Source organism: Carex rostrata, chromosome 5, assembly GCF_964058835.1.
Source record: "Carex rostrata chromosome 5, lpCarRost1.2, whole genome shotgun sequence".
Classification (NCBI taxonomy): domain Eukaryota; kingdom Viridiplantae; phylum Streptophyta; class Magnoliopsida; order Poales; family Cyperaceae; genus Carex; species Carex rostrata.
The window spans coordinates 9,965,208-9,986,127 of record NC_135922.1 but is presented as its reverse complement, the minus strand read 5'-3'; the positions used below and the strand labels follow the sequence as shown (position 1 = coordinate 9,986,127).

The 20,920-nt window shown below is 35.7% G+C and overlaps 2 protein-coding genes across 2 annotated transcripts; one reads left to right on the top strand and one right to left on the bottom strand.

The window, feature by feature from the left end:
- Positions 1-2,688: 2,688 nt before the first annotated feature.
- On the bottom strand, positions 2,689-7,950 carry LOC144553827 (uncharacterized). Its single transcript, XM_078302017.1, has 3 exons — positions 5,121-7,950; positions 3,503-3,800; positions 2,689-2,839 (listed from the first exon to the last, which is right to left on the bottom strand). Exons 1-3 carry the CDS (start codon positions 7,948-7,950, stop codon positions 2,689-2,691), a joined length of 3,279 nt encoding a protein of 1,092 aa, XP_078158143.1.
- Positions 7,951-15,243: 7,293 nt separating this feature from the next.
- On the top strand, positions 15,244-17,350 carry LOC144554561 (ribonuclease 3-like protein 3). Its single transcript, XM_078302876.1, has 3 exons — positions 15,244-15,694; positions 16,384-16,530; positions 16,918-17,350. Exons 1-3 carry the CDS (start codon positions 15,293-15,295, stop codon positions 17,179-17,181), a joined length of 813 nt encoding a protein of 270 aa, XP_078159002.1. The 5' UTR covers positions 15,244-15,292; the 3' UTR covers positions 17,182-17,350.
- Positions 17,351-20,920: the final 3,570 nt, after the last annotated feature.

The window sequence follows — 20,920 nt, the reverse complement described above, 5'->3', positions numbered from 1 at the left end:
AATCGCTACGCGGAGATAGTTGGGCCTCAACTGATCACCGGCTGCAGGAGGATATACAGTGCCCTTAGCAATGGTCAGAGGAGTAGTACCGAAATACATGACGAGGTCGCATGCTGTGGCCTCCTGCAATAATTATCAGCAATTAGTTGTCTTTAGAATGAAATAATATTGTCTAGCGAATTAACCGCGATAATCAACAATACCTTTCGATTATGAACAAGTAGTGGTTACCTTTAGATTGTCCAAGCCGCCTATCACTTCGGTCCCGGATGCCTGACTGCTTCGCCGAATTCCCGGAGAAACGGGAGGTCGGTCCTCGGATGGCTGCCTAATTTGGTGCATTTGGTTCACCATCCTTGATTCCAGCTCAGCCAGCTTCTGGTTGTACTCCATTGAAAGCTCCTCGCGTACCTCCTGGCGCACCTGCGCCAACCTTGATTCCATCTCATCTTTGTTGACCTTGGCACGAGGTCTTCTCCGGGGTTTTGCTCCATTGAATTCCTCCTTCCAGCCCGTGTAGACCCCTCTGCCCCTAACTCGACCGGTGTGTTCTGGATTCGGGAGCGCCAAGGACAAGGAATCTTCTTGACTTGCGACAGTCCGGGCACCAGAATTGACCTCCTCCACCTCCAACTGTTAATTAAAAAATTGGTTATAACAAAACACTAAGTAATGTACACAAAGTTATGATTTTGTTTGAATGACACAGTTATAACAAAAGGCTCTTACCATTTTATGAGCAACGGGCTCCACGTCTTTTGGGAGTACTATCCGCCCCTCAAGGGTTACCTCAGATCTTCCCATGAGCCAATCTTGGCCCCTAGGATTTTTTATCTTAACCACGGGTGAGTCAGACTGTTGGTTTTTCAAAATAACTTTTGCCCATTCTTTCGACTTACCCTCGTAACCACCTGACCCTAATTTGTGCGGGTACTTGTTCATTTTGGCGATCTTCCTGCCCTTCTCACTTTTTTCCTTCGAACATCAAAGTAAATCCATTACTTAAGGAAGATGGGTACAGATTGAGAAAGAACAAAAACTAAGAGCATCTCCAATCCAGCAATTGAAATTAATTGCTAATTTGTGCGGTTATGAAATTAATTCCAACAATTGCTAAATAAGCAATAGCCGTACAACCCAGCAATTACAGAAACAATTGACGCATCAGCATAAGCAATCCATAAGCAATCACTGTTGGAGATGCTCTAATGAGTTACCTAAATTTACATACCTTGAATTCTTCTGTTTTCTTCAAAGCTTGGAACTCCTCCCACACCTCTTGTGTCAGCCAAGGATACACTGGCAACGGATCTTTCCCTTGATCCATGTAAAGTGTTTTCAACCTGCTCTTGAATTGCTTCCAAGCTTCATTCATTATCTTCAAAGACACTCCCTTTATCTTGTCTTTTGGGTCGTCCACGATGTTCCACTGGTCCTGATTGACAACGAAACTACTGCATGTAAGTTCATCTACTCCAAAAAAAAAATTAGAATTGTTAGGTACTTTACCTTCACAATGTTCCACCATTGGTCCTTGTCCTTCTTTTGATCAAACTGATCCCAGCGCTCGACCAGGATAGATGCATGTTTCTTCACCGTGGAGGCGCAAAAATTTGAGTACTTTGCCCGATTATCACCCGTCGCACAGCCGTTCTTGTGGAATTCGATTGGCAATATTTCCTTCTGCTCAGTGATCTTCTTGCACATTGTCGGACCTCTTTTCCTTTTTTCAGGCCGAGCCTGCGAGACCTCTTCTTCCATGACAGCTACATTCTCTCCTTCTACATTATCCATCACAGCTACATTCTCTACATTATCCTCACCTGAATGTGTCATCGTTCTTTCTACAATCTACCGAGCGAGCGAGAGGAGCTTAGAGGTTCACCAACTACAGGAGGACAGAGCGAAACACCAACAGTGGCAGCACCAAGAGAGAGGAACCACGGAAAGAGAGAGGAGGAGACGCGTGGGTTTAGGGTTAAGAGGAGACGAAGGGATTTTGAAAAGAAAGTGACCAGGCCGACCCAGCGCGCATTTTATTTCGCGCAAACCATTTATACACGGATATTTAATTAAACATCCGTGAAGGAAGACATTTCTAGACGGTTATTTCATTAATAATCCGTGTATAAATTCTATGCGTTCGCGGAAACAAATTCGCGCCTTGGGAAGTTCGAAATGTAAAGACATATTTTTATTTTTTTTAAAAAATTTTAAACTTAATTTGCATCTAAACTCAAATATTTATAAATAATAAAATTTCAGAGTTTGAAGCGACGTCGTTCCGACTTCCATTTGATAATTATTTAAAAAGCACATTTTCAGTTTAAATAGCAAATCTTTTAACTTTCTACACGGATGTTTAAGTAAAAAACCGTTTAGAAATGATAGAGAATGTCTCCACGGATATTTCATTAAACATCCGTGTGCAAATATTTATTAATTTAAAATTCTTAGAAGACGAAACGGCTCTTCAAAATTCTATATGAAACTAGTTCGATCAAGATATTTATATAAATTTTATTTGCAAGTAGAAATGGCCGAAGTCCCTCCGGCCGGCAGTGCTCACCCCTCAAATGTGCCGTGGCCATTGCCCTCCGGCTACGTCCCGCCCGAAGAGGTTGATGTTAATTTCGAACTCCCCCCCGGTTTCGAAGTCCCTCCTGGCTATCTCAGGCCTCCTCCCAACTACAGGAGGACATGGCCGTGGCCGCCTTCAAATGTGCCACGCCGAAGTCCAAGGGGGCATCCACCACCAAAGCCGTACATAAGGAGGGGCGATCGCTGGATCAGGCCAAAGAGCCCCTGGATTAGGAGGAGGCCGGGGTCGCGCCAGGGCCTTTATGAAGGCATGTTTCATTAATTTAGCTATCTTTTTTTGTTTTCTTCTTCTGTATTTTGTTTAATCAGTTTTTTTTGTGTTATATGATGTATTAGCCAGGATCCTTTTTGATGTAATATATTTTGTTTAATTTAATCAACATTTTGTTTTCTATAAATTTTTCTTTTTTGTTAAATAAATGATGCTATCTAAATAATTAATAATGTTAATATGTTATAGATATAAATTAACGTGTTAAATTAAAGTGTTAAAATACCTTTCTACATGGATATTCAATTGAAGTGTTAAAATACCTTTATATTAATAATCTCAAATTTATATTAATATTTAAGTAAAGATTCATAAAATATAAACAGACAAAATATAAACAATTAAAATATAGACAAATGAAATATAAATTATTTAATATTAAAAATAAAAATAATCTATTTCTTGGTTTTATTTGAAGATTCATCTTTTTTGTCTTTATTGCTTTCTTGATCTTCTTCATTTTTTTTCTGCTTCTTCCTCGCCCTTCTCTTCTCCTCGTCTTCCTCTTCTCCTTCCTCCTCATCATCTTCTCCAGCAGCCTCTTCCTCTTCCTCCTCTTCCTCTCCCTCCTCTTCTTCTTCATCGTCGTCTTCGTCATCATCTTCTTCTTCTTGGTCATCGTTCTCGCACCTAGGACAGATCCATGAATTGTATCTCGGATCTCTGCTGCCTTGGTAAGTATTTGAGCAGACGCATAACGGGTGGTATGAGTCTTGACAGTGGTTGCAATGGAACAACCACTCATATTTTCCGACCTCTTGGCACACTGTGCACTGTATGCCTCCAGTGGGTAAGTCGTTTTGTGAGTCGTCTGAGTCTGAACCTTCAGTTTGCTGGAAGAACTCACTCTCAGAACTATTTGAATCGTTAGAGTTTGAGTAGTCACTGTTATTTTGTGAGTCATCGGATGAGTAGGGATCCATTTTTCCTGGGAACAAATTAAAGAAGTAAGTTCAAAAGAAATGTACAATTCATATTGTTTTGTAATGGAGTTTCTCGGATTATATAGAATTATGAAGTTGTTTTGATCATCTTCTCAGATAATTACATAGAAAGGCAACTATTCGAATTCCGCGCTTCAAAATAAATGCAACATTTTACAAGATTCATGCATAACGGACGTCTTAATTAAAATAACTATTTCTACACGGACGTTTGATTAAACGTCCGTGTACGATTCTTTCTAATAGTTTTGGTCAATAAATATGGCTCTAATTACTAAAGGGTTAGGGAATGAATATGGTGCCCTTTCAATTGTCTTTTATTTAATAGTCATAAGTTCCAACGATGCAAAAGCCTGCTCATAATTAATACATGTAAAAGAGTAAAAACTAATTAATAAAGAGTAGGGCTAAAAGTCCGTGTGGAATACCTTTCTACACGGATTTGTAGTTAAAAGTCCGTGTGAAAAACCTTTCTACACGGAGTTTTAATTAAAAATCCGTTTAGAAAGGTTTTCCAAACGGATTAAAGGTCCATGTGGAAAACCTTTCTAAACGGATTTTTGTTGGTACTTACATAATAAGTTGCCTTTATTTTTTTATTCTTAAATGATGCACTTAATATGTCAACTAGAAAAAAAACACTACATATAAACAATGATACGAAATCATAATATTGAACAACAGATCATACAAAACCATATTAAATAGTAAGAATAAATGCAAAATTTCATAATATGGAGCGTAGTTTCCTTTTCCAGTTTAAATAATAAATGTAAAAACTTAAGGATAAATGCAAAATGGCTGCGAACATTTAGAAAGGTTTTTAAACATTTTAAAATATTCAAAAAAAGAAATACATAGCTAAAAGAGAGCTACACGGACATTTAACTACATGTCCGTGTAGAAAAGCAATTTGTCATTAAAACTCTTCTTAAGAGAAAAGGGGGCTGTTCGATGGGTTCTCTCACCATCGGTTCTGCTTATCAGATATCTATATTCATAAAATTTATATTTAAAAGGAATAAATAAACAAATAAAATGTAAAATACAAAAACACAGTAAAATATTATCGATCGGTTTACAGTCATCCAAAGATCTCATCAGTAATGCAAATAAACTATGCTTATCTATTCGGCTATTCATCTCTGAAATATTATAAAAGAAATAAATATTATAAATTGTTTTTTTCTGGAATATAAATATGAAATTGTTCACGGTTAAACGAAATAAATATTATACATTGGTTTTTTTTTCCTTTTTTTTCTTTTTTTCCACTGTTTGAACATTTTCCCATAGTCCTTCACTGTGGTCAGATCTCATGTAATTTGCTTCGTCTTGTTCTTCAGTAGTTGTTGCTATCTCAGCTTGCACATCGGCACAAAATGGAGGTATCTCATCGAACTGGTCGTACTCTTCTTCGTCGATTACGTTTTCTATCCCAACAATCCTTCTTTTTCCGGGTAAGACGATGCTCCACCTAGCATCACTCGGGTCAGTGACATAAAAGACTTGGGTTGCTTGCTTGGCGAGTATGAACGGATCATCAACATACCCGACTCTGTTAAAATCTACCATTGTGAACCCGTCGTTATCAACTTTAACGCCACGGTCTTCGACCCATTGACACCGAAACAAGGGAATGCTGAGGTGAGCATTGTAAACGAGCTCCCAAATTTCTTCAATAACACCGTAATATGAGTTTGATGCCATTACAGGCCGGGCATCCCCTGATCTACTGAATTCTTGAGACGTCGCCACCAACGTCACCCCACTATTTTGCATGGTGCTCTTATCACTTTGTAATTTAGTGTAAAATGTATATCCATTAATCTCGTATCCTTGGAATGTTCTAACAACCATTTGGGGTCCTTGGCCCAGCCATCTAACCGTTTCACTTACGGGCGACATTTCGGAGTGTGACTTCACTCTTTCTTTCAGCCATCCTATGAAACAACGGTTATGCTCGTCAGTAATCCACTTCTGACTTCTCGTGTAGTTCTGTTGTCGAAGGATTGCCATGTGCTCATCTATATAGGGAGTGACATCTGCCATGTGCTGTAGTACAATAAAATGTGCCTTTAACAGTTCATCTCTATCAGCAAGTATGGCTTTCAACCCAATAGTCCCTACTCCTTGGAGCCTTCCCTCGTATCGAGATGTTGGAACGCCAATAGGACCAACACCGGTCATGTAGTTGGTGCAAAACTCAATCACCTCTTCTGTGGAATATCCTTCTACGATGCTACCTTCGGGCCGATGTCGGTTCCTTACGTAACTTTTCAAAATACCCATGAATCTCTCGAATGGATACATATACCGCAGGAACACGGGACCACAAATCTTAATTTCCCTCACAAGGTGAACAACAAGGTGAACCATAACATCGAAAAAAGATGGCGAAAAATACATCTCAAGATGGCAAAGAGTAACGACGACCTCCTTTTGCAGAGAGTCCAATTTTAGCGGGTCTATCACTTTGGAATTAATTGCATTGAAGAAAAAACAAAGCTTCGTGATGGCTTGCCGAACGGGCTTTGGTAAAATTCCTCGGATTGCAACAGGAATCATATGTGTCATTAAAACATGACAGTCGTGGGATTTCGGACCAATCAATTTCATGTCCTTCATGGACACAAGCTTCTTAATATTCGAAGAATACCCTGATGGGACTTTAATACTATGAAGGCATTTACAGAAGCTTGTTTTCTCGGTCTTCGACATTGTGCACATTGCGGGAGGTAGGTATGCCTTTTGCTTCCCTTTATCCTGCGGTGCAAGCTTGGGTCTTATTTTCATTTCCACCATGTCTTTTCGAGCATTGATACCGTCTTTAGTCTTTCCCGGAATATTCAACAATGTGCCGATCAGACTGTCGCAGACATTTTTCTCAATATGCATGACATCTAGGCAGTGTCTCACTTCTAAATATTCCCAGTACGGTAGCTCCCAAAATATGGACTTCTTTTTCCAAATATTTTTCGGTGGTGCTTTGGCACATTTTCCGAAAACAACTTTAAGATTTTTAACCAGCAGGAAGACACCCTTCCCGTCTAACGGACGACGTGCCACTCCAAGCTCAGTGTTCCCGTTGAATTCTTTCTTCTTCTTACGGTATGAGTGATTAATAGGAAGAAACCTACAGTGCCCCATGAAAACATTCTTTTTACAATTTTTCAACCTCAGCACCTGCGTGTCATCTTCACAGATAGGGCACGCTTTTGCTCCTTTAGTACTATAGCCCGATAAATTTCCGTACGCGGGAAAATCGTTTATGGTGCAAAATACCATGGCCCGCAGCTCAAATTGCTCTTTACCGTACGCATCCCACACCCGGACGCCATCCCTCCACAATTTTTGGAGGTCCTCAATTAATGGTGCGAGATATACATCTATGTCATTTACGGGTTGTCTGGGTCCTTGGATTAGTAATGACATCATTATATACCTGCGTTTCATGCACAACCAAGGAGGAAGATTGTAAATGCATATAAGAACTGGCCAAGTACTGTGCCGACTGCTCATGCTTCCAAACGGACTCATTCCGTCTGTGCTCAACCCTAGCCTAAGGTTTCTTGATTCGCCACCAAATTCTGTGAAATCTCTATCAATGTTTCTCCACTGAGGAGAATCAGCTGGGTGTCTTAGTTTACCGTCCCTTTTGCGCTCGTCTTCATGCCAACGCAATAATTTCGCATCTTTGGGATTTGCAAATAACCGTTTGAATCTCGGTATTATCGGAAAATACCACACCGACTTAGCCGGAGCCCGACCCTTGTTTCCTTCATCGTTACCATCGTCAGTGTCCTGGTTCTTACGTCTGTACCGTGAAACACCGCATTTAGGACAAACATGCATGGCCTCGTACTCTCCACGGTACAATACACAGTCATTCGGACAGGCATGTATTTTTTCGACCTTCAAGCCCATTGGACAGATCAACTTCTTCGCCTGATATATTGTACAGGGTAACTCGTTGTTATCTGGGAGCATTTCTCGTAAGAGCTCTAATAAGGACGTGAAACTCTTGTCGCTCCAACCATTGTCTACTTTTAAGTTCAACAATTTCAACACAGCTGACAGTTTTGAAAATTTGGTACACCCGGGATATAACGGCCTTTTGGATTCATTAGACATATACTGAAATTTTTTATAATTTTTATCACTAATTTCATCTTCCACATCACGTAACATGTCTTCTAGATTTTCAATAAAATCGTATTCTGCATTTTCATCAATATTCACACAATCATCCTCGTTGTAATTAAGTTCAAGTAGATTATCAAAATTTTCGACATTCTCAAAATCATCGTTGGAATGAAGCTCAAAATTATCATCAACTTCTACATTAATATCAACATTGTCTTCCAAAACAAAATTTCTATTGGTAGCACTACATTCCCCAATTTTCTCACCATGCATAAACCAACACGTATATCTCTTCTGAAATCCCCGACAAATCAAATGAGCTCTAATTTCTTCCAAGTCCCCAAATCTTTTAAAATTGCTACAATCTCTACAAGGACACAAGATGTCGTTATCCTTTGTCTTCGCTCTATAACTCTCGGCACATTTTATGAACTCATCAACGCGAGCCAAATATTCTGCAGTATCACGTCGCAATTCGTACATCCAACTTCGATCCATCTGTAAATTAAATTAAAATAATGATTCCAATTAGTCATGGTGGTCGAGCAACATACATTGTTACAAATTCTTGGCTTACAAACGGGCCGGTTTACAATCGTAACCCACTCCTTGAATATTATGCCTCATATGTGAACACATTAATTAGCGGGATTTAATTAGTGTTTAAGAAAAATTCGACAGCATTTCCCCTTAACTCCCCAAGTATGCGTAAACCACATACTCGTAGGAGCAATAAGGAGAAATGCTGACGAATTTTTCTCAAACACTAATTAAATCCCGCTAATTAATGTGTTCACATCCTAAATGAGACACAATATTCAAAGAGCAGTCCCAAACGGGGGACTATCCAAAATTAATCCCTATTAGATTAATTTTGAACGGGCATGGACCTAAAAGCATCAATAGGTCGGTTATTGGACCACAATACACTAATTATTTACATTACCTTAACAGATCAAGCATGCATGCATTAATAAATAATTGACCTAAATAATTAAGCAATAATAAGTACCAGAAAATTAGCGAGAGAAAAGAGGAAGACTAACCCTAGCAAGATAGAGAGGAGAAATGCAAATTAACTTCAAAGATCTCAGCTTCGGTCTCGATCCTTCTGCGCAGAAATCAGACCAACAGAGAGAGAGAGAGAGTAATTGATCAAAACGGCGCTGGAAGAAGGCCTTTTTGTAACCCTAAACCTTTCTACACGGACATTTATCTATAAAGCCGTGTAGAAAGTCGAGAGAGCTACACGGACTTTTATATAAACAGCCGTGTATAATTATTTTTTAACTCTTTTTAATTAAAAGAAACAACCTTTTTTAATTCTACCTTTCTACACGGCTCTTTATTAAATGTCCGTTTAGCATTGTATTTTTTTTTGGTTTTTTTTTTATGTTTTTCAGATAGCAAAACAAACAATTTCCAAAAAAGAGGAAGACATTTAAAATCCTGAATTCCAAAACATATATAGCAATTTGAACAAAAAATTCATGTACATTAATTTATACAAAAATTACAAATTCTTATTGAGCATTAATTACAAAAGTTAAATCCATATAAACTAAAAAATTCTATCAAGGACTGGAAGAGGTGGATATATGAAGGACCCTCAGAATCGGATGGAGAGTCAGATGAAGACGATCTCGTCCGACTCCCCACCCGGCTCTGGTCCTTCATCCGACTATCCGACTCTGAAATTATCCTCCAAAAAAACTTTAGCGCACAAATCAGACCAATTAATGGGGGAAATGAAGCAATTCGCATGGGAATTCGAGATGTAGGTTATCAATTATATCGGACTGGTCATCTTATGAGCTCCAAAAACAGTAGCTCATCTTTATAGATTTGCGATCCGAAATAATTGATAAACCTAAATTTCCGCCCAATTGTTAACTGCGAGAGGGAGAGTACAGATTGATCAATATGTTCTAATAAAGAAAGAGTTCAATAAAGATTCATATGTAAACTAAAATTTCCATTAAGGACTGGAAGAGGGGATCCCCTCTTCCAGTCGTTAATGGATATTTTTAGTTTACAAGTGGGTGATTCTTTCCTTTTGGTGCCAGTAGGGTTTACAGAGGGTAATATGAAGATACATATTTTAATAAAGAAAGAGCTAGCTGAAAATAAAAAGTTGGATGAAGGACCTTCAAAAAAAAGAGAAGAGGTGGATGAACAACCTTCAGAGTCGGATGAAGAGTCGAATGAAGAATCGTCCGACTCTTCATTGGACTCTTCATCTGACACTTCGTCTGGCTCTGAAGGTCATTCATCCCTCCTCTTCCATTTTTTTTGAAGGTCTTCATCCCAACTCTTTATTCGATCAGCTCTTTCTTTATTAAAACATGATCTTCATATTACCCCCTCTGTAAATAATCAGATTACAGAGAGAGAGAGAATTGATCAAAACGGCGCTGGAAGGAGAAGGCCTTTTTTATAACCAACTTGGTGCTCGAAAAGGCGCGCCCTTACCAAAACCCTAAAATAACCTTTCTACACGGCTTTTTATTAAACGTCCGTGCAGCTCTCTCAAGCTTTCTACACTGTTATTTAAACAAACATCCGTGTACAAGTTGGACATTTCTTCACGGTTCTTTAATTAAATATCCGTGTAGCTCTCTCAAGCTTTGTACACTGTTATTTAAACAGACATCCGTGTACAAGTTGGTCATTTCTTCACGGTTCTTTAATTAAATATCCGTGTAGCTCTATCAAGGCTTTCTACACTGTTATTTAGACAATAAGCCGTGTACATTCCCTAATAAATGTCCGTGTAGCTCTCTCAAGGCTTTCTACACCGATTCTTTAATAAAAAACCGTGTAGAGATTTCACAGATATTCCGGGCACCCAAAAAATTACAATTTCTCCACGGTTTTTACGTAAAATTGTCAAATCCGTGTACAATGTGCAGTGTACAATGACCATTTTTGTAGTAGTGATTGTAAAATAATGCATATATCATGTAAAACTGTGAACTATATCCGGTAAAAATACTCTACATAACATTTAAACATGATTCATATATCCTGTAAAATATTATATATATCCTGTAAATCTATTACAAAATACTGAAAATTTAAATCAGTATAAGAAACAATTGTAAATTTTTTGTAAAACTATTTCAAGAATCATGTACAATTAGTGCAAGAATCTTATAAAGCAATCACAAGAATCCTGTAAAACAACTGCATCAGCTAGAATACTAACTCAACAAGATGCATGAATTGATCTAGTTATGTAAAATAAAGATCTGAAAACTATTGCATAATGAGGATTAATTAAGATAAAAATAGATACAATCCTCGATTTAAGTCATATAACATGTAAAAGAACGATCTAAATATATGTAAATAGAAAGAAACAAATAGATATAAATAGAAGGAAACAAATAGATGTAAAAGAACGATCTAAATAGATTTATATAGAAAGAAACAACTAGAAGAAACAATAGACCTAATCTGATCGGACACCGTAATAGAGTTCAAGAGGTTGTGCGAAGGAGAGGGAAGTGGTAAGCTCCGACGAATACTGTAAAATAACAAGATTTAATACGTCATATCGCCTCTATGTCATCTCTCTCCTCTAGATCCTCTCCTCTTATCTTCTCAAGATCACCTCTACATTATATCTTTCCTCTAGATTTTCACAAGGAGAATACTGTAAAATAACAAGATCAATACTCCATATCGCCTTGCTTTCATCTCTCCTCCATATCGCCTCTCTCAGATTGTCTCCTCATATTTTCTCCATATCGCCTCTCTCTCATTCAGATTGTCATAAGATGAATATTGTAAAATCACAAGATACAACATTGAAAAATCACAAGGTAAATACTATAAAACAACCCAATTATGCTCCAGATCACCTTCGCCCTCATCTCTCTCCTATAGATCGCTCCTTTAGACCGCCTCTCTTAGATTGTCTCTTCCTATCTCCGTGGTTAGAGCAGTGGCTGGGCCGATAGTTGTAGCGGATTCCAATAGCTCGCATGGCTTGAAAGGACGCACATGACGCGAGGAATAGGTGGAGAAGAGGTGGAGGGACGAAGATGGGAGGTGAAGGGACGGAGGTGGGAGGCGGAGGCGGACGGAGAGAAAGCTACGTGAGAGGAGCTCGTACTCTATTTGAAAAGGGTTTAATTTTTGTGTGGGTGAGAGAGAAAGAAATATGAGAAAATGAGAGATAATATGGAAAATAAAGAAAGTTACTTAGAAGACTATTATGAAACTTTATCCAAATATTTGTGAAAAAAGTGTGGTCAAAAGGTTGTGGATATAAATCTTCTTTCTCCACTTTTTAACTATATCTAGCTATTTATAAAATGTTATACGAATTTAGAGTAAAACTAGAATGTTCTGAAGCTCACCAAGGCGTTTGGTGAGCTTAACTCCAAAATATATTATATCAGTTTCGAACAACAAATCTAAGCCGTTGAAATCCATCTACTTCATGTTGGTCCCAAAGGTACCTAGAGGGGGGGGGGGGGGGGGGGGTGAATAGGTCATTTTAAAGTTTTTAATCTAAGTTATAAAATTCAAGGGTATCCTAAAGTTATTATTGGTGGAAACTTAGAATAACTTTGTTCTAAACTAAAAGTATAAAATAAGTAAAGTAAAAAGTAGAGTTTAGAGACACTTGATATGAGAGTTGTTTACGAAGTTCGGCACTAATGCTTACGTCTCCAGGGCCCGCGACCTTTGAGATGGCACGCCTTTATTTACCCAATGAGAAAGGATTACAAAGTGGAACCGGTGAGCTCTTACAATCTTCTCGAAAGTCACACGGCCCGAACAAGGAGCACTAAAGGCTCAAGTTGGTCAATCTGATTCGCAATGACTCAAGGATTGCCGAGGTGAGCACTACAGCTCAAAGCAGTAAATGGGTTGATCACGCAGGATCACTCTAGGAGTTGTGTAATTGATTGAATAAACTTGATATTGATTGTGAGTATTGAAATTTAAGCACACAAGCAACAATGACTTTATCTAGATCTAAAAATATGAAATATTGAAGTTGGGGGCGGCTAGAGTGTCAAGCCAAATCTTGGAATAGCTTCTATTTATAGAGAGCTGCCAAAAAAGAAAGTAAGTGACCTCGACCGTTGCAACAGTTCATGGTTCGTTACAACGGTAGGGTAGTTCGAACAGGTTTGGCTGTGCAACGGTAGAGGACCGTTGCAACAGTTACCACAACGGTAACCCTCTGACTTATTTTCCAGTTTAGACCTCGTGATTTGATTTAACGAGTTGCAGTCATTTCTGCGACCTGATTTATTTCATTGCAACGGTTCATGGACTATTACAACGCTAGGCCTCACTTGTTCAGTCTCAATCTTATTTTATTAATTTTACATATTAATTGTCCTTAATCTTGAGTTATGCTTTTATCATCTATAATCTTGTGCTTCATGACCACATTCTTGATGTTATATTGCAGTTCATCAATTCATCCTCGATATGTATTTATTATATCTCCAATTGTAATGAACCTGCACATGTCTCAAGAATAAAAACTGTAAAATGCAATTATGTATGTATTGCAAATCTAGTCAAATGAGTAAGACTAGGGCTCCAAAAGCCAACACTTCATAAGTGACGAATTTACATGTAAAAATTTTAAGTTTTCAAATTATTTTAGTATAAAGTCAAGTGGTCAAAATTAGAGGGTTAGAAATTAATTTAAGTGCATTCATTTTTTGAATATTTTTACCCCTTGACTTTATACAAAATTAATTCAAAATTATATTAACTTTACATGTAAATTTATCACTCGTGAATTAAATCATTTTCAACGGTTTGAATTTATTGTTTCAAGCCAATCTAATAGATTTTAGAGTTAAACTCACCAAACACCTTAGTGAGCTTAAGAACACTCTAGTTCTACTCTACTAATTTATACTAAATTATACTAAATTATACTAACTAATACTAATTTATACTTAATTATACTAAATCTAACTATTTATGAAGTTATACTAATTTTTATCTAAATCTAGCCATTTATAAAAAGTTATACTATCTTTTAACTAAATCTAGATATTTATAAAAAGTTGTACTAGAACTAAGTTATGCTAGCATGTTACGTAAATTATGAGCCAGAGATTGTGTGCTAAATAAATTGATGGAGAAAAATTTAGTATAATTTAGTATAATTTAGTTCAACTTAGTTCTAGTATAACTTTTTTTATAACTATGTAAATTTAATTAAAAAATTAGTATAACGTTTTATAAATAGGTAGATTTAGATAAATAAAAATAGTATGACTTCTTATAAATAGTATAACCTTCTATAAAAATTAGTATAATTTTGCCCCTGTTCTCTGCTTGCATACATAGTTTCCCTTTCTTTTTCTCTCTCTATCTCCCTCAATTTCTCTGTCCTAGCCTTCTTGTGTGTCCATTGGAAACATCAATACATCTCTCTTCATCCCTCCTTCCCTCACTCGCCCCATTGCACCTTCCTATTCCAACATGAGTTTAGTTAAAATTAGTTTAAGTAGTATTAATTAGTATAACTTTTATAAATAGCTAGATTTAGTCAAAAATTAGTATAACTTTTTGTAGATTAGTATTTTTATAGAATAGAAAAGTAATAAACCTCTTTGTTCCAATTTTAATACCCTTTTTAGATGTTCATCAGAAAAAGCATAGATTCTACGGTCTATTTATAGATCAGCTGATGAAAACTATATATATAACTAGAGTAAGGCTTGGGTGCTATGGATAGCATAGAGGGCTACGGTGCTACGGCTCAATATTCGAGTTTTCAAAATTCTAACAGTCGATCCGAACCATTCATCTTGTTCTCCATATTAATATGTGTTTGGAGACCAAATTTTACATTTTTTGGAAATTTTATATTATTTTTTTAGCTAGGTAGAAAATCAAATATCTGAATGGTGCAGAATTTTTTAGATCAAGTGATTTTCTATCTAGCTAAAAAAATAGTAAAAAATTTTCAAAAAATGTAAAATTTGGTCTCCAAATACATATTAATATGGAGAACAAGATGAACGGTTTGGATCAACCGTTAGAATTTTGAAAACTTGAATATTGGGCCGTAGCACCGTAGCACCGTAGCCCTCTATGCTATCCATAGCACCCAAGCCTTACTCTATATAACTATATACCAAAAATGCATATCCCAAAAATGGAAACCGTATGAAAGAAAGGAAAGAAAGAAATAAAAAAAATACATATCCCAAAAATATAAATAGATTCTCCGGTCTATTTAAACATAGCTTCCCTTTTCTTGCTCTCTCTATCTCCCTCAATATCTCTCTTCATCCATCCTTCCCTCACTCGCCCAATTGCACCTTCCTATTCCAGCATGAGTTCGTCACAAGAAGCTCAAGAAACAGAACAGACCGAACAAGAGGAGAGCAGCTTGGTCTGGCTGCCACCCATGGAGGAATCACATATCGATGCAATTGAAGAAATTATTGATTACAAGTTCTATGACAGGAGTTTAGTAGAGGAGGCCATGACACACAAGTCTTTCTACTTCACGTCCAAACCGGTCAAGTCGTATGAGAGGCTGGAGTTCCTGGGTGATGCCGTGTTGAATTTTGGTGTCGCTTCAGAGGTCTTCTACAATTATCCTGATCTTGCACCGGGACCAATGACACGTCTTCGTTCCTCCAATGTGGATAAGGAGAAACTGGCCCGCATTGCTATCGCACACGGGCTCGACCGGTATCTAAGGCATAAGGCACATCATCTTGAAAGCCAGGTCAGACATCAGTCACTCTTTATTTGTGTTTAAATTTGGTGCTTTTTTTTCTGTTCTATTGGGTTTCTTTCTTCCCTCTCTTTCATAGGATTTCCATTTGTGGGATATGTATTTTTGGTATAATATATAATTTTCATCAGCTGATCTACAAATGGACCGGAATCTATGCTTTTTCTGATGAACATCTAAAAAGGATGTTAAAATTGGAACAAAAGGTTTATTACTTTTCTATTCCATAAAAGTACCAATCTACAAAGAAGTTATACTAGTTTATAACTAAACCTAGCTATTTATAAAAAGTTGTACTAACTTATACTAAATTATACTAACTAACAGTAATTTATACTTAATTATCCTATAAATATTAATTTATACTAAATCTAACTATTTATAAAAAGTTATACTAATTTTTCATTAAATCTAGATATTTATAAAAAGTTATACTAGAACTAGGTTGAACTAAATTATACTAATTTATACTAAATTACACTAAATTATACTGCTCTATGGTCATCACCGTCAAACTATTCCAACTTGACACTTGATATCTCGAAAATTCAATTTCCAGATAGAACTACATTCTAAATTTCCAATTGGCCACTTTTTTATTTCGTTGCATTTGTTATACATATGACACACCGAACTGAGTATAACTGACCACTGTAATATTGCATGGTTTATTTGTGCAGATAAAGGAATTTGTTAACGATTTGAAGAACTACCCGATACACTCAAACGGGCTTTTGGACCCACCAAAAATTCTTTCTGACATCATCGAGTCTCTTCTTGGTGCTGTCTATGTTGACACCAACAAGTGTTATGAGACCGTTTGGAAGGTCTGTCTATATATGTGCATGCATGTTGAGTTTTGTAAGATGATGCATATCAAACTAGCTAGCTAGGTTTATTATTGTGTCCTTGATATTTCTAGGTGGAGCCATCAGACCAATATATGTAGCCTACCATCTTTAGACCATAGGCCAATAAATTTTTAATTGTCAGGTTTTTAACTCCTGCTTTATGGTTATATATATATTGCATGAATAATGACGAGAGCATAATTTTCAGACAGTAGATTACACCTTAGTAGCAAGTACTATATAAAGCCTTGCTGCATATTTTCACTGTTGTTAATTAACCAGCTAAAATTGATACCCAAGTACCTTATTACTAGTGTTTTCTTTAGTTATTTTTTTTCTCTAATTACAACTCTTTCATAACAGATATTTATAAGACTTTCACAGCCTTTTATTACCATTGAGACTCTTGGACAGCACCCAGCAACCGAGCTCCATGAGCTATGCCAGAAGTATCACTTTAATGTGAAATATAACAATAACTGGGCTCAGAACCAGACCATAGATGTTCTCTTAGATGAAGAGGTGATTGGTAGTGCTACTTATGGTGCCAAGAAGGAAACCTGTCAGAATCGCGCGGCGAAGGTTGCATTGGATCGACTCAAAGAGTTATTGAGAAATAACAAGTGAGGGCTTACTATAAGTTAGGAGTGGGAATATTTCATTTTATTTCAATTTATTTGCTCTATATAGGATTGTTGTGATACCTCAGACATGAGTCTCATGCTACATGCAACTCATGTCTGATATATCAGACGTATTGCTATAGTGTGAACAATTTAAGTTATGTTATTTTAAATTGAATATTTCTATATATCTGTGTACAAAACATTATATTATTTAGTTTTAAATGGGCCATTTCTATCTTCGATCAGTCTATACTTAATATGATTATTCATTGAATAACAGATTTAAAAGTTTATTTCATGCTTGAACGAGATAAAATTAACTATTATTTCTATTTTCTAATACATAAAATTGTGTTTCTGAAAATTATTAATTCAGACAATATTGACAAAGAAATTTTTTAGGGTATTATCCATACCATCGAGTCCTTGGGTTACTTTATTCTCTTCAATTATTTTTTTTCATTATATTTAGTTTCGGAAAAAATCATTTGATTCATATTATCTCGTTCCAAAAATATAATTTTATTTATTTTATGGTTCGTACGCTCACAAACACAATAATTCTCTGCATCTTTTTTTTCGGTCTAATGTTTGTGCTGCAAGTAAATAGGGGTCTTACTCTTGAGGAACATTTCAATATTTTGTTCTAATGAAATCATTTATGATGATATGTTATGATTTAACTTTTATTTTAGTTAATTTTTCCATTAATTATGGTGATCATAGAAGGAATAATCGGAATCAGAATCAATTACTTAACCGTAAAATCAGAATCGGATCGATGAATCTGTCGAAATCGCTAGGCACAGAGCCGAATTACATTATACATTATACTATTTTGGAAGTTTGGAGGGGCACACTAGAAATTTTCCCTTATACATATTATGCTCTGTGGTTGTATAGACTTGATTAAACTTCTCTTGTGGTATTAAAATGTCACTTTGTATGTTTATTTATTAGCAAAAGTTTTATTTTGAACTTTCTCATTATTATTTAGGATTTTTTTTGACAAATATGGTATACTAGACATAATTGTACTTGTGAATTCGGATATAAGAAACAAGTCTATTAAGTACCGTAATTTTTAAATGGGAAAATTTCTGGTGTACCCATCAAAATTTTCAAAATAGCTAATTTTCTCATCAAAACATCTTAATATCCAATTTACCCATAGAAATTTAACATCATTTTTTCTATCCGCTTTTACTCATTAAATCTAGTATTTAGTTATTTTAAATATTAAATCTCCAAATATACCCCCTTCCTCTTAATTAGAGTCCCTTAAAAGTTGAGAGCACCATTAATCTTAATAAAATCAGATCACCGTTGTTCTTATTGAATAACCACCGACCTGATTTATGATCCTGGTCCTTAAACGATAAGGATTAGAAGAAGAATTGAATTAGTTTCCGCCTCTACACGCACGTCTGTTCCTCCTTCCTGTATTGTACCCTCCCTATACTTCATGAATCAGGTCAACAGAGACAATGTCTCAAAGGAAATGGACTTTGAGAACTTACCGAGTCTTTAAAGGTTACATAAAGCAACCTGAGATTTTTCCATTCATTGCCAATTTCAAAAAGAATAAAAACAAAATATATAAAAATGAAGCATATTCTATCATGAAAAATTATATAACACTTTGGGAATCAAATTGCATGTGCTTCTCAGTGTTTTAAATAACTTTGTTACTGGAACAACTAGCATTAATTATAGAAGATTGACTAATATCGTATACCAGTCAAGATGTCTTTGATACAGATAGAGAGACGGAAATAAAAGAACAACAACAACACCGGGTTAAGGGATCAGGATTGTACTAGTCAAGAGCTTCTTTTGTTGGAAAAGAAGCTATTGTCTCTCATCCTGCAGAGGTGGAGACAAATTTAAATTTTCTTCTAATCTCTTTCGTTTAAGGTATGATTTTTAGCGGTCAATCAATAAGAATAATGGTGATCTCAACTTTTAGGGACATCTCCTCCATTTAAGAAGAAGGGGGTATATTTGTCACTTAAATATTTAAAATAACTAAATACTAGATTTAATGAGTAAAAGGGGATAGAAGAAAGGATGTTAAATTTTTATGGGTAAATTGGATATTTAGATGTTTTGATGGGGAAATTGACTATTTTGAAAGTTTCGATAGATACACTAGAAATTTTCCCTTTTTAGATATATCATACCCAAAAAAAAATAAAACCAAATAACAACGTTATCTGAAAAATTCGAATTTTGACACAGCAGCATCCCCTAGATGCGGCCGCCTCCTTTTTTTTCCATTCAGATTGAACTGCCGCACGAGAAGGAAAAAAAATGGCCACATCCCCTAGATGCAGCCCACAGAAAGGTGGCTGCATCTAGGTGATGCGGCCGTGTCAAAATTCGAATTTTCAAGAAAACGTGGTTGTTTGATTTTTTTTTTATTTTTTTTTGGGTATGATATATTTAAAAATTTCGGTATTAAGTATAAACACTTCTGAATTACGGTTAAGAGTTGCAAAATAATATTTCAATAAAAAAATAAGTTGGAAAAGAAATAACATATATATCATTATTAATTTATTTTTTTCTTCACTATTGCAATTACATAATATAAATAATATTATACAGTTTAAAATAATTAATTCATAAAAATAACTTTCTCTATTTTGTTATTTTCAAAATCTTTGCTTTTATACATAATCTAAATATTAGTTTATCAAAATAATTAATTAATTAAAATTGTCCATTTGACCTCACATCGCCAGGCATCCAACTGAACCGAAAGTGAAGTTCATTTCTTTTTATGTAAATTGATCAATTTTTTTAATTCCCTCCAACATCTCAATTAGTTAATAGTTATAAATAAAAATGGATACCATTAATTTAAATAGCAAGTTATTTTCTGTATGCATATAAAAGCATCGTCAATTCATTTGCATATATATACTTGCACTTTTGAGATAAATAAGGTGAAAATTTTAGTGACAATATCAGTTTATTTTAGTATTATCTAATACTTTTTGGGAGCAAAAAATCTTATATATCATCCAAAAACCTTTTATCATGCTTTTGTCTCCTTACCTGAATGATATTTCATTTAATTACTATGCAACGAATAGCAGCTCAGGCTTGAAAAGTGATCTTTCATCTGGCCCAAACAACTTCAACATTTATCATCACAAATTATTCACTCCTATCCAAGTGGAATTTGTATCGTCTGCATTAACTCAAATTTTAAATTAAGATCTGGACCGTTTAATTGAGATCCACACTAATATTAAAGGCCCCATGCGATATAAGCATTAGCCGAATTGGCCCGATGTTATGGACACAGTATGTCCCATGTAAACAATACAGATTCATCCATGCCAGCATCACTTTTATACGAATTAGGATCCACTAAAGTAACTCAAAATTTGAGTTTGGACTCGGACAGTCTAATATACTTCGACAAAAATATTAAAAGAATCCGTGCCTAATTTCTTCAATGCCCTTCAATACAATGTCAATTTTTTATTTCTCTCAAAACTCGTGTATATATAAAATTTTCCACACTCTTCAATTTCTTTCTTATTTACCCATATAATTTAAAAAGAATGATTAATCAATATTATCAAATGCTCCATCTATGATTTGTGTTTACTTTAAAAGCCAAAAATTTTAAAAATACCCCTGTAAATAAAAGACTTGACAAAACTACATTAAAGGGCTTACTTGTGTGTATGCAAGTACAGGAGGGAGCTATTTCTTTGCTTGAA

Coding starts and splice junctions, on each gene's coding strand:
- LOC144553827 (XM_078302017.1), bottom strand. CDS start 7,950: ATGTCTAATGAATCCAAAAGGCCGTTATATCCCGGGTGTACCAAATTT. Junction 3,801..5,120: donor TTACATGAGATCTGACCACA/GTGAAGGACTAT, acceptor ATTTGTTCCCAG/GAAAAATGGATCCCTACTCA. Junction 2,840..3,502: donor AATTCATGGATCTGTCCTAG/GTGCGAGAACGA, acceptor GCCTTCATAAAG/GCCCTGGCGCGACCCCGGCC.
- LOC144554561 (XM_078302876.1), top strand. CDS start 15,293: ATGAGTTCGTCACAAGAAGCTCAAGAAACAGAACAGACCGAACAAGAG. Junction 15,695..16,383: donor CACATCATCTTGAAAGCCAG/GTCAGACATCAG, acceptor TTATTTGTGCAG/ATAAAGGAATTTGTTAACGA. Junction 16,531..16,917: donor GTTATGAGACCGTTTGGAAG/GTCTGTCTATAT, acceptor CTTTCATAACAG/ATATTTATAAGACTTTCACA.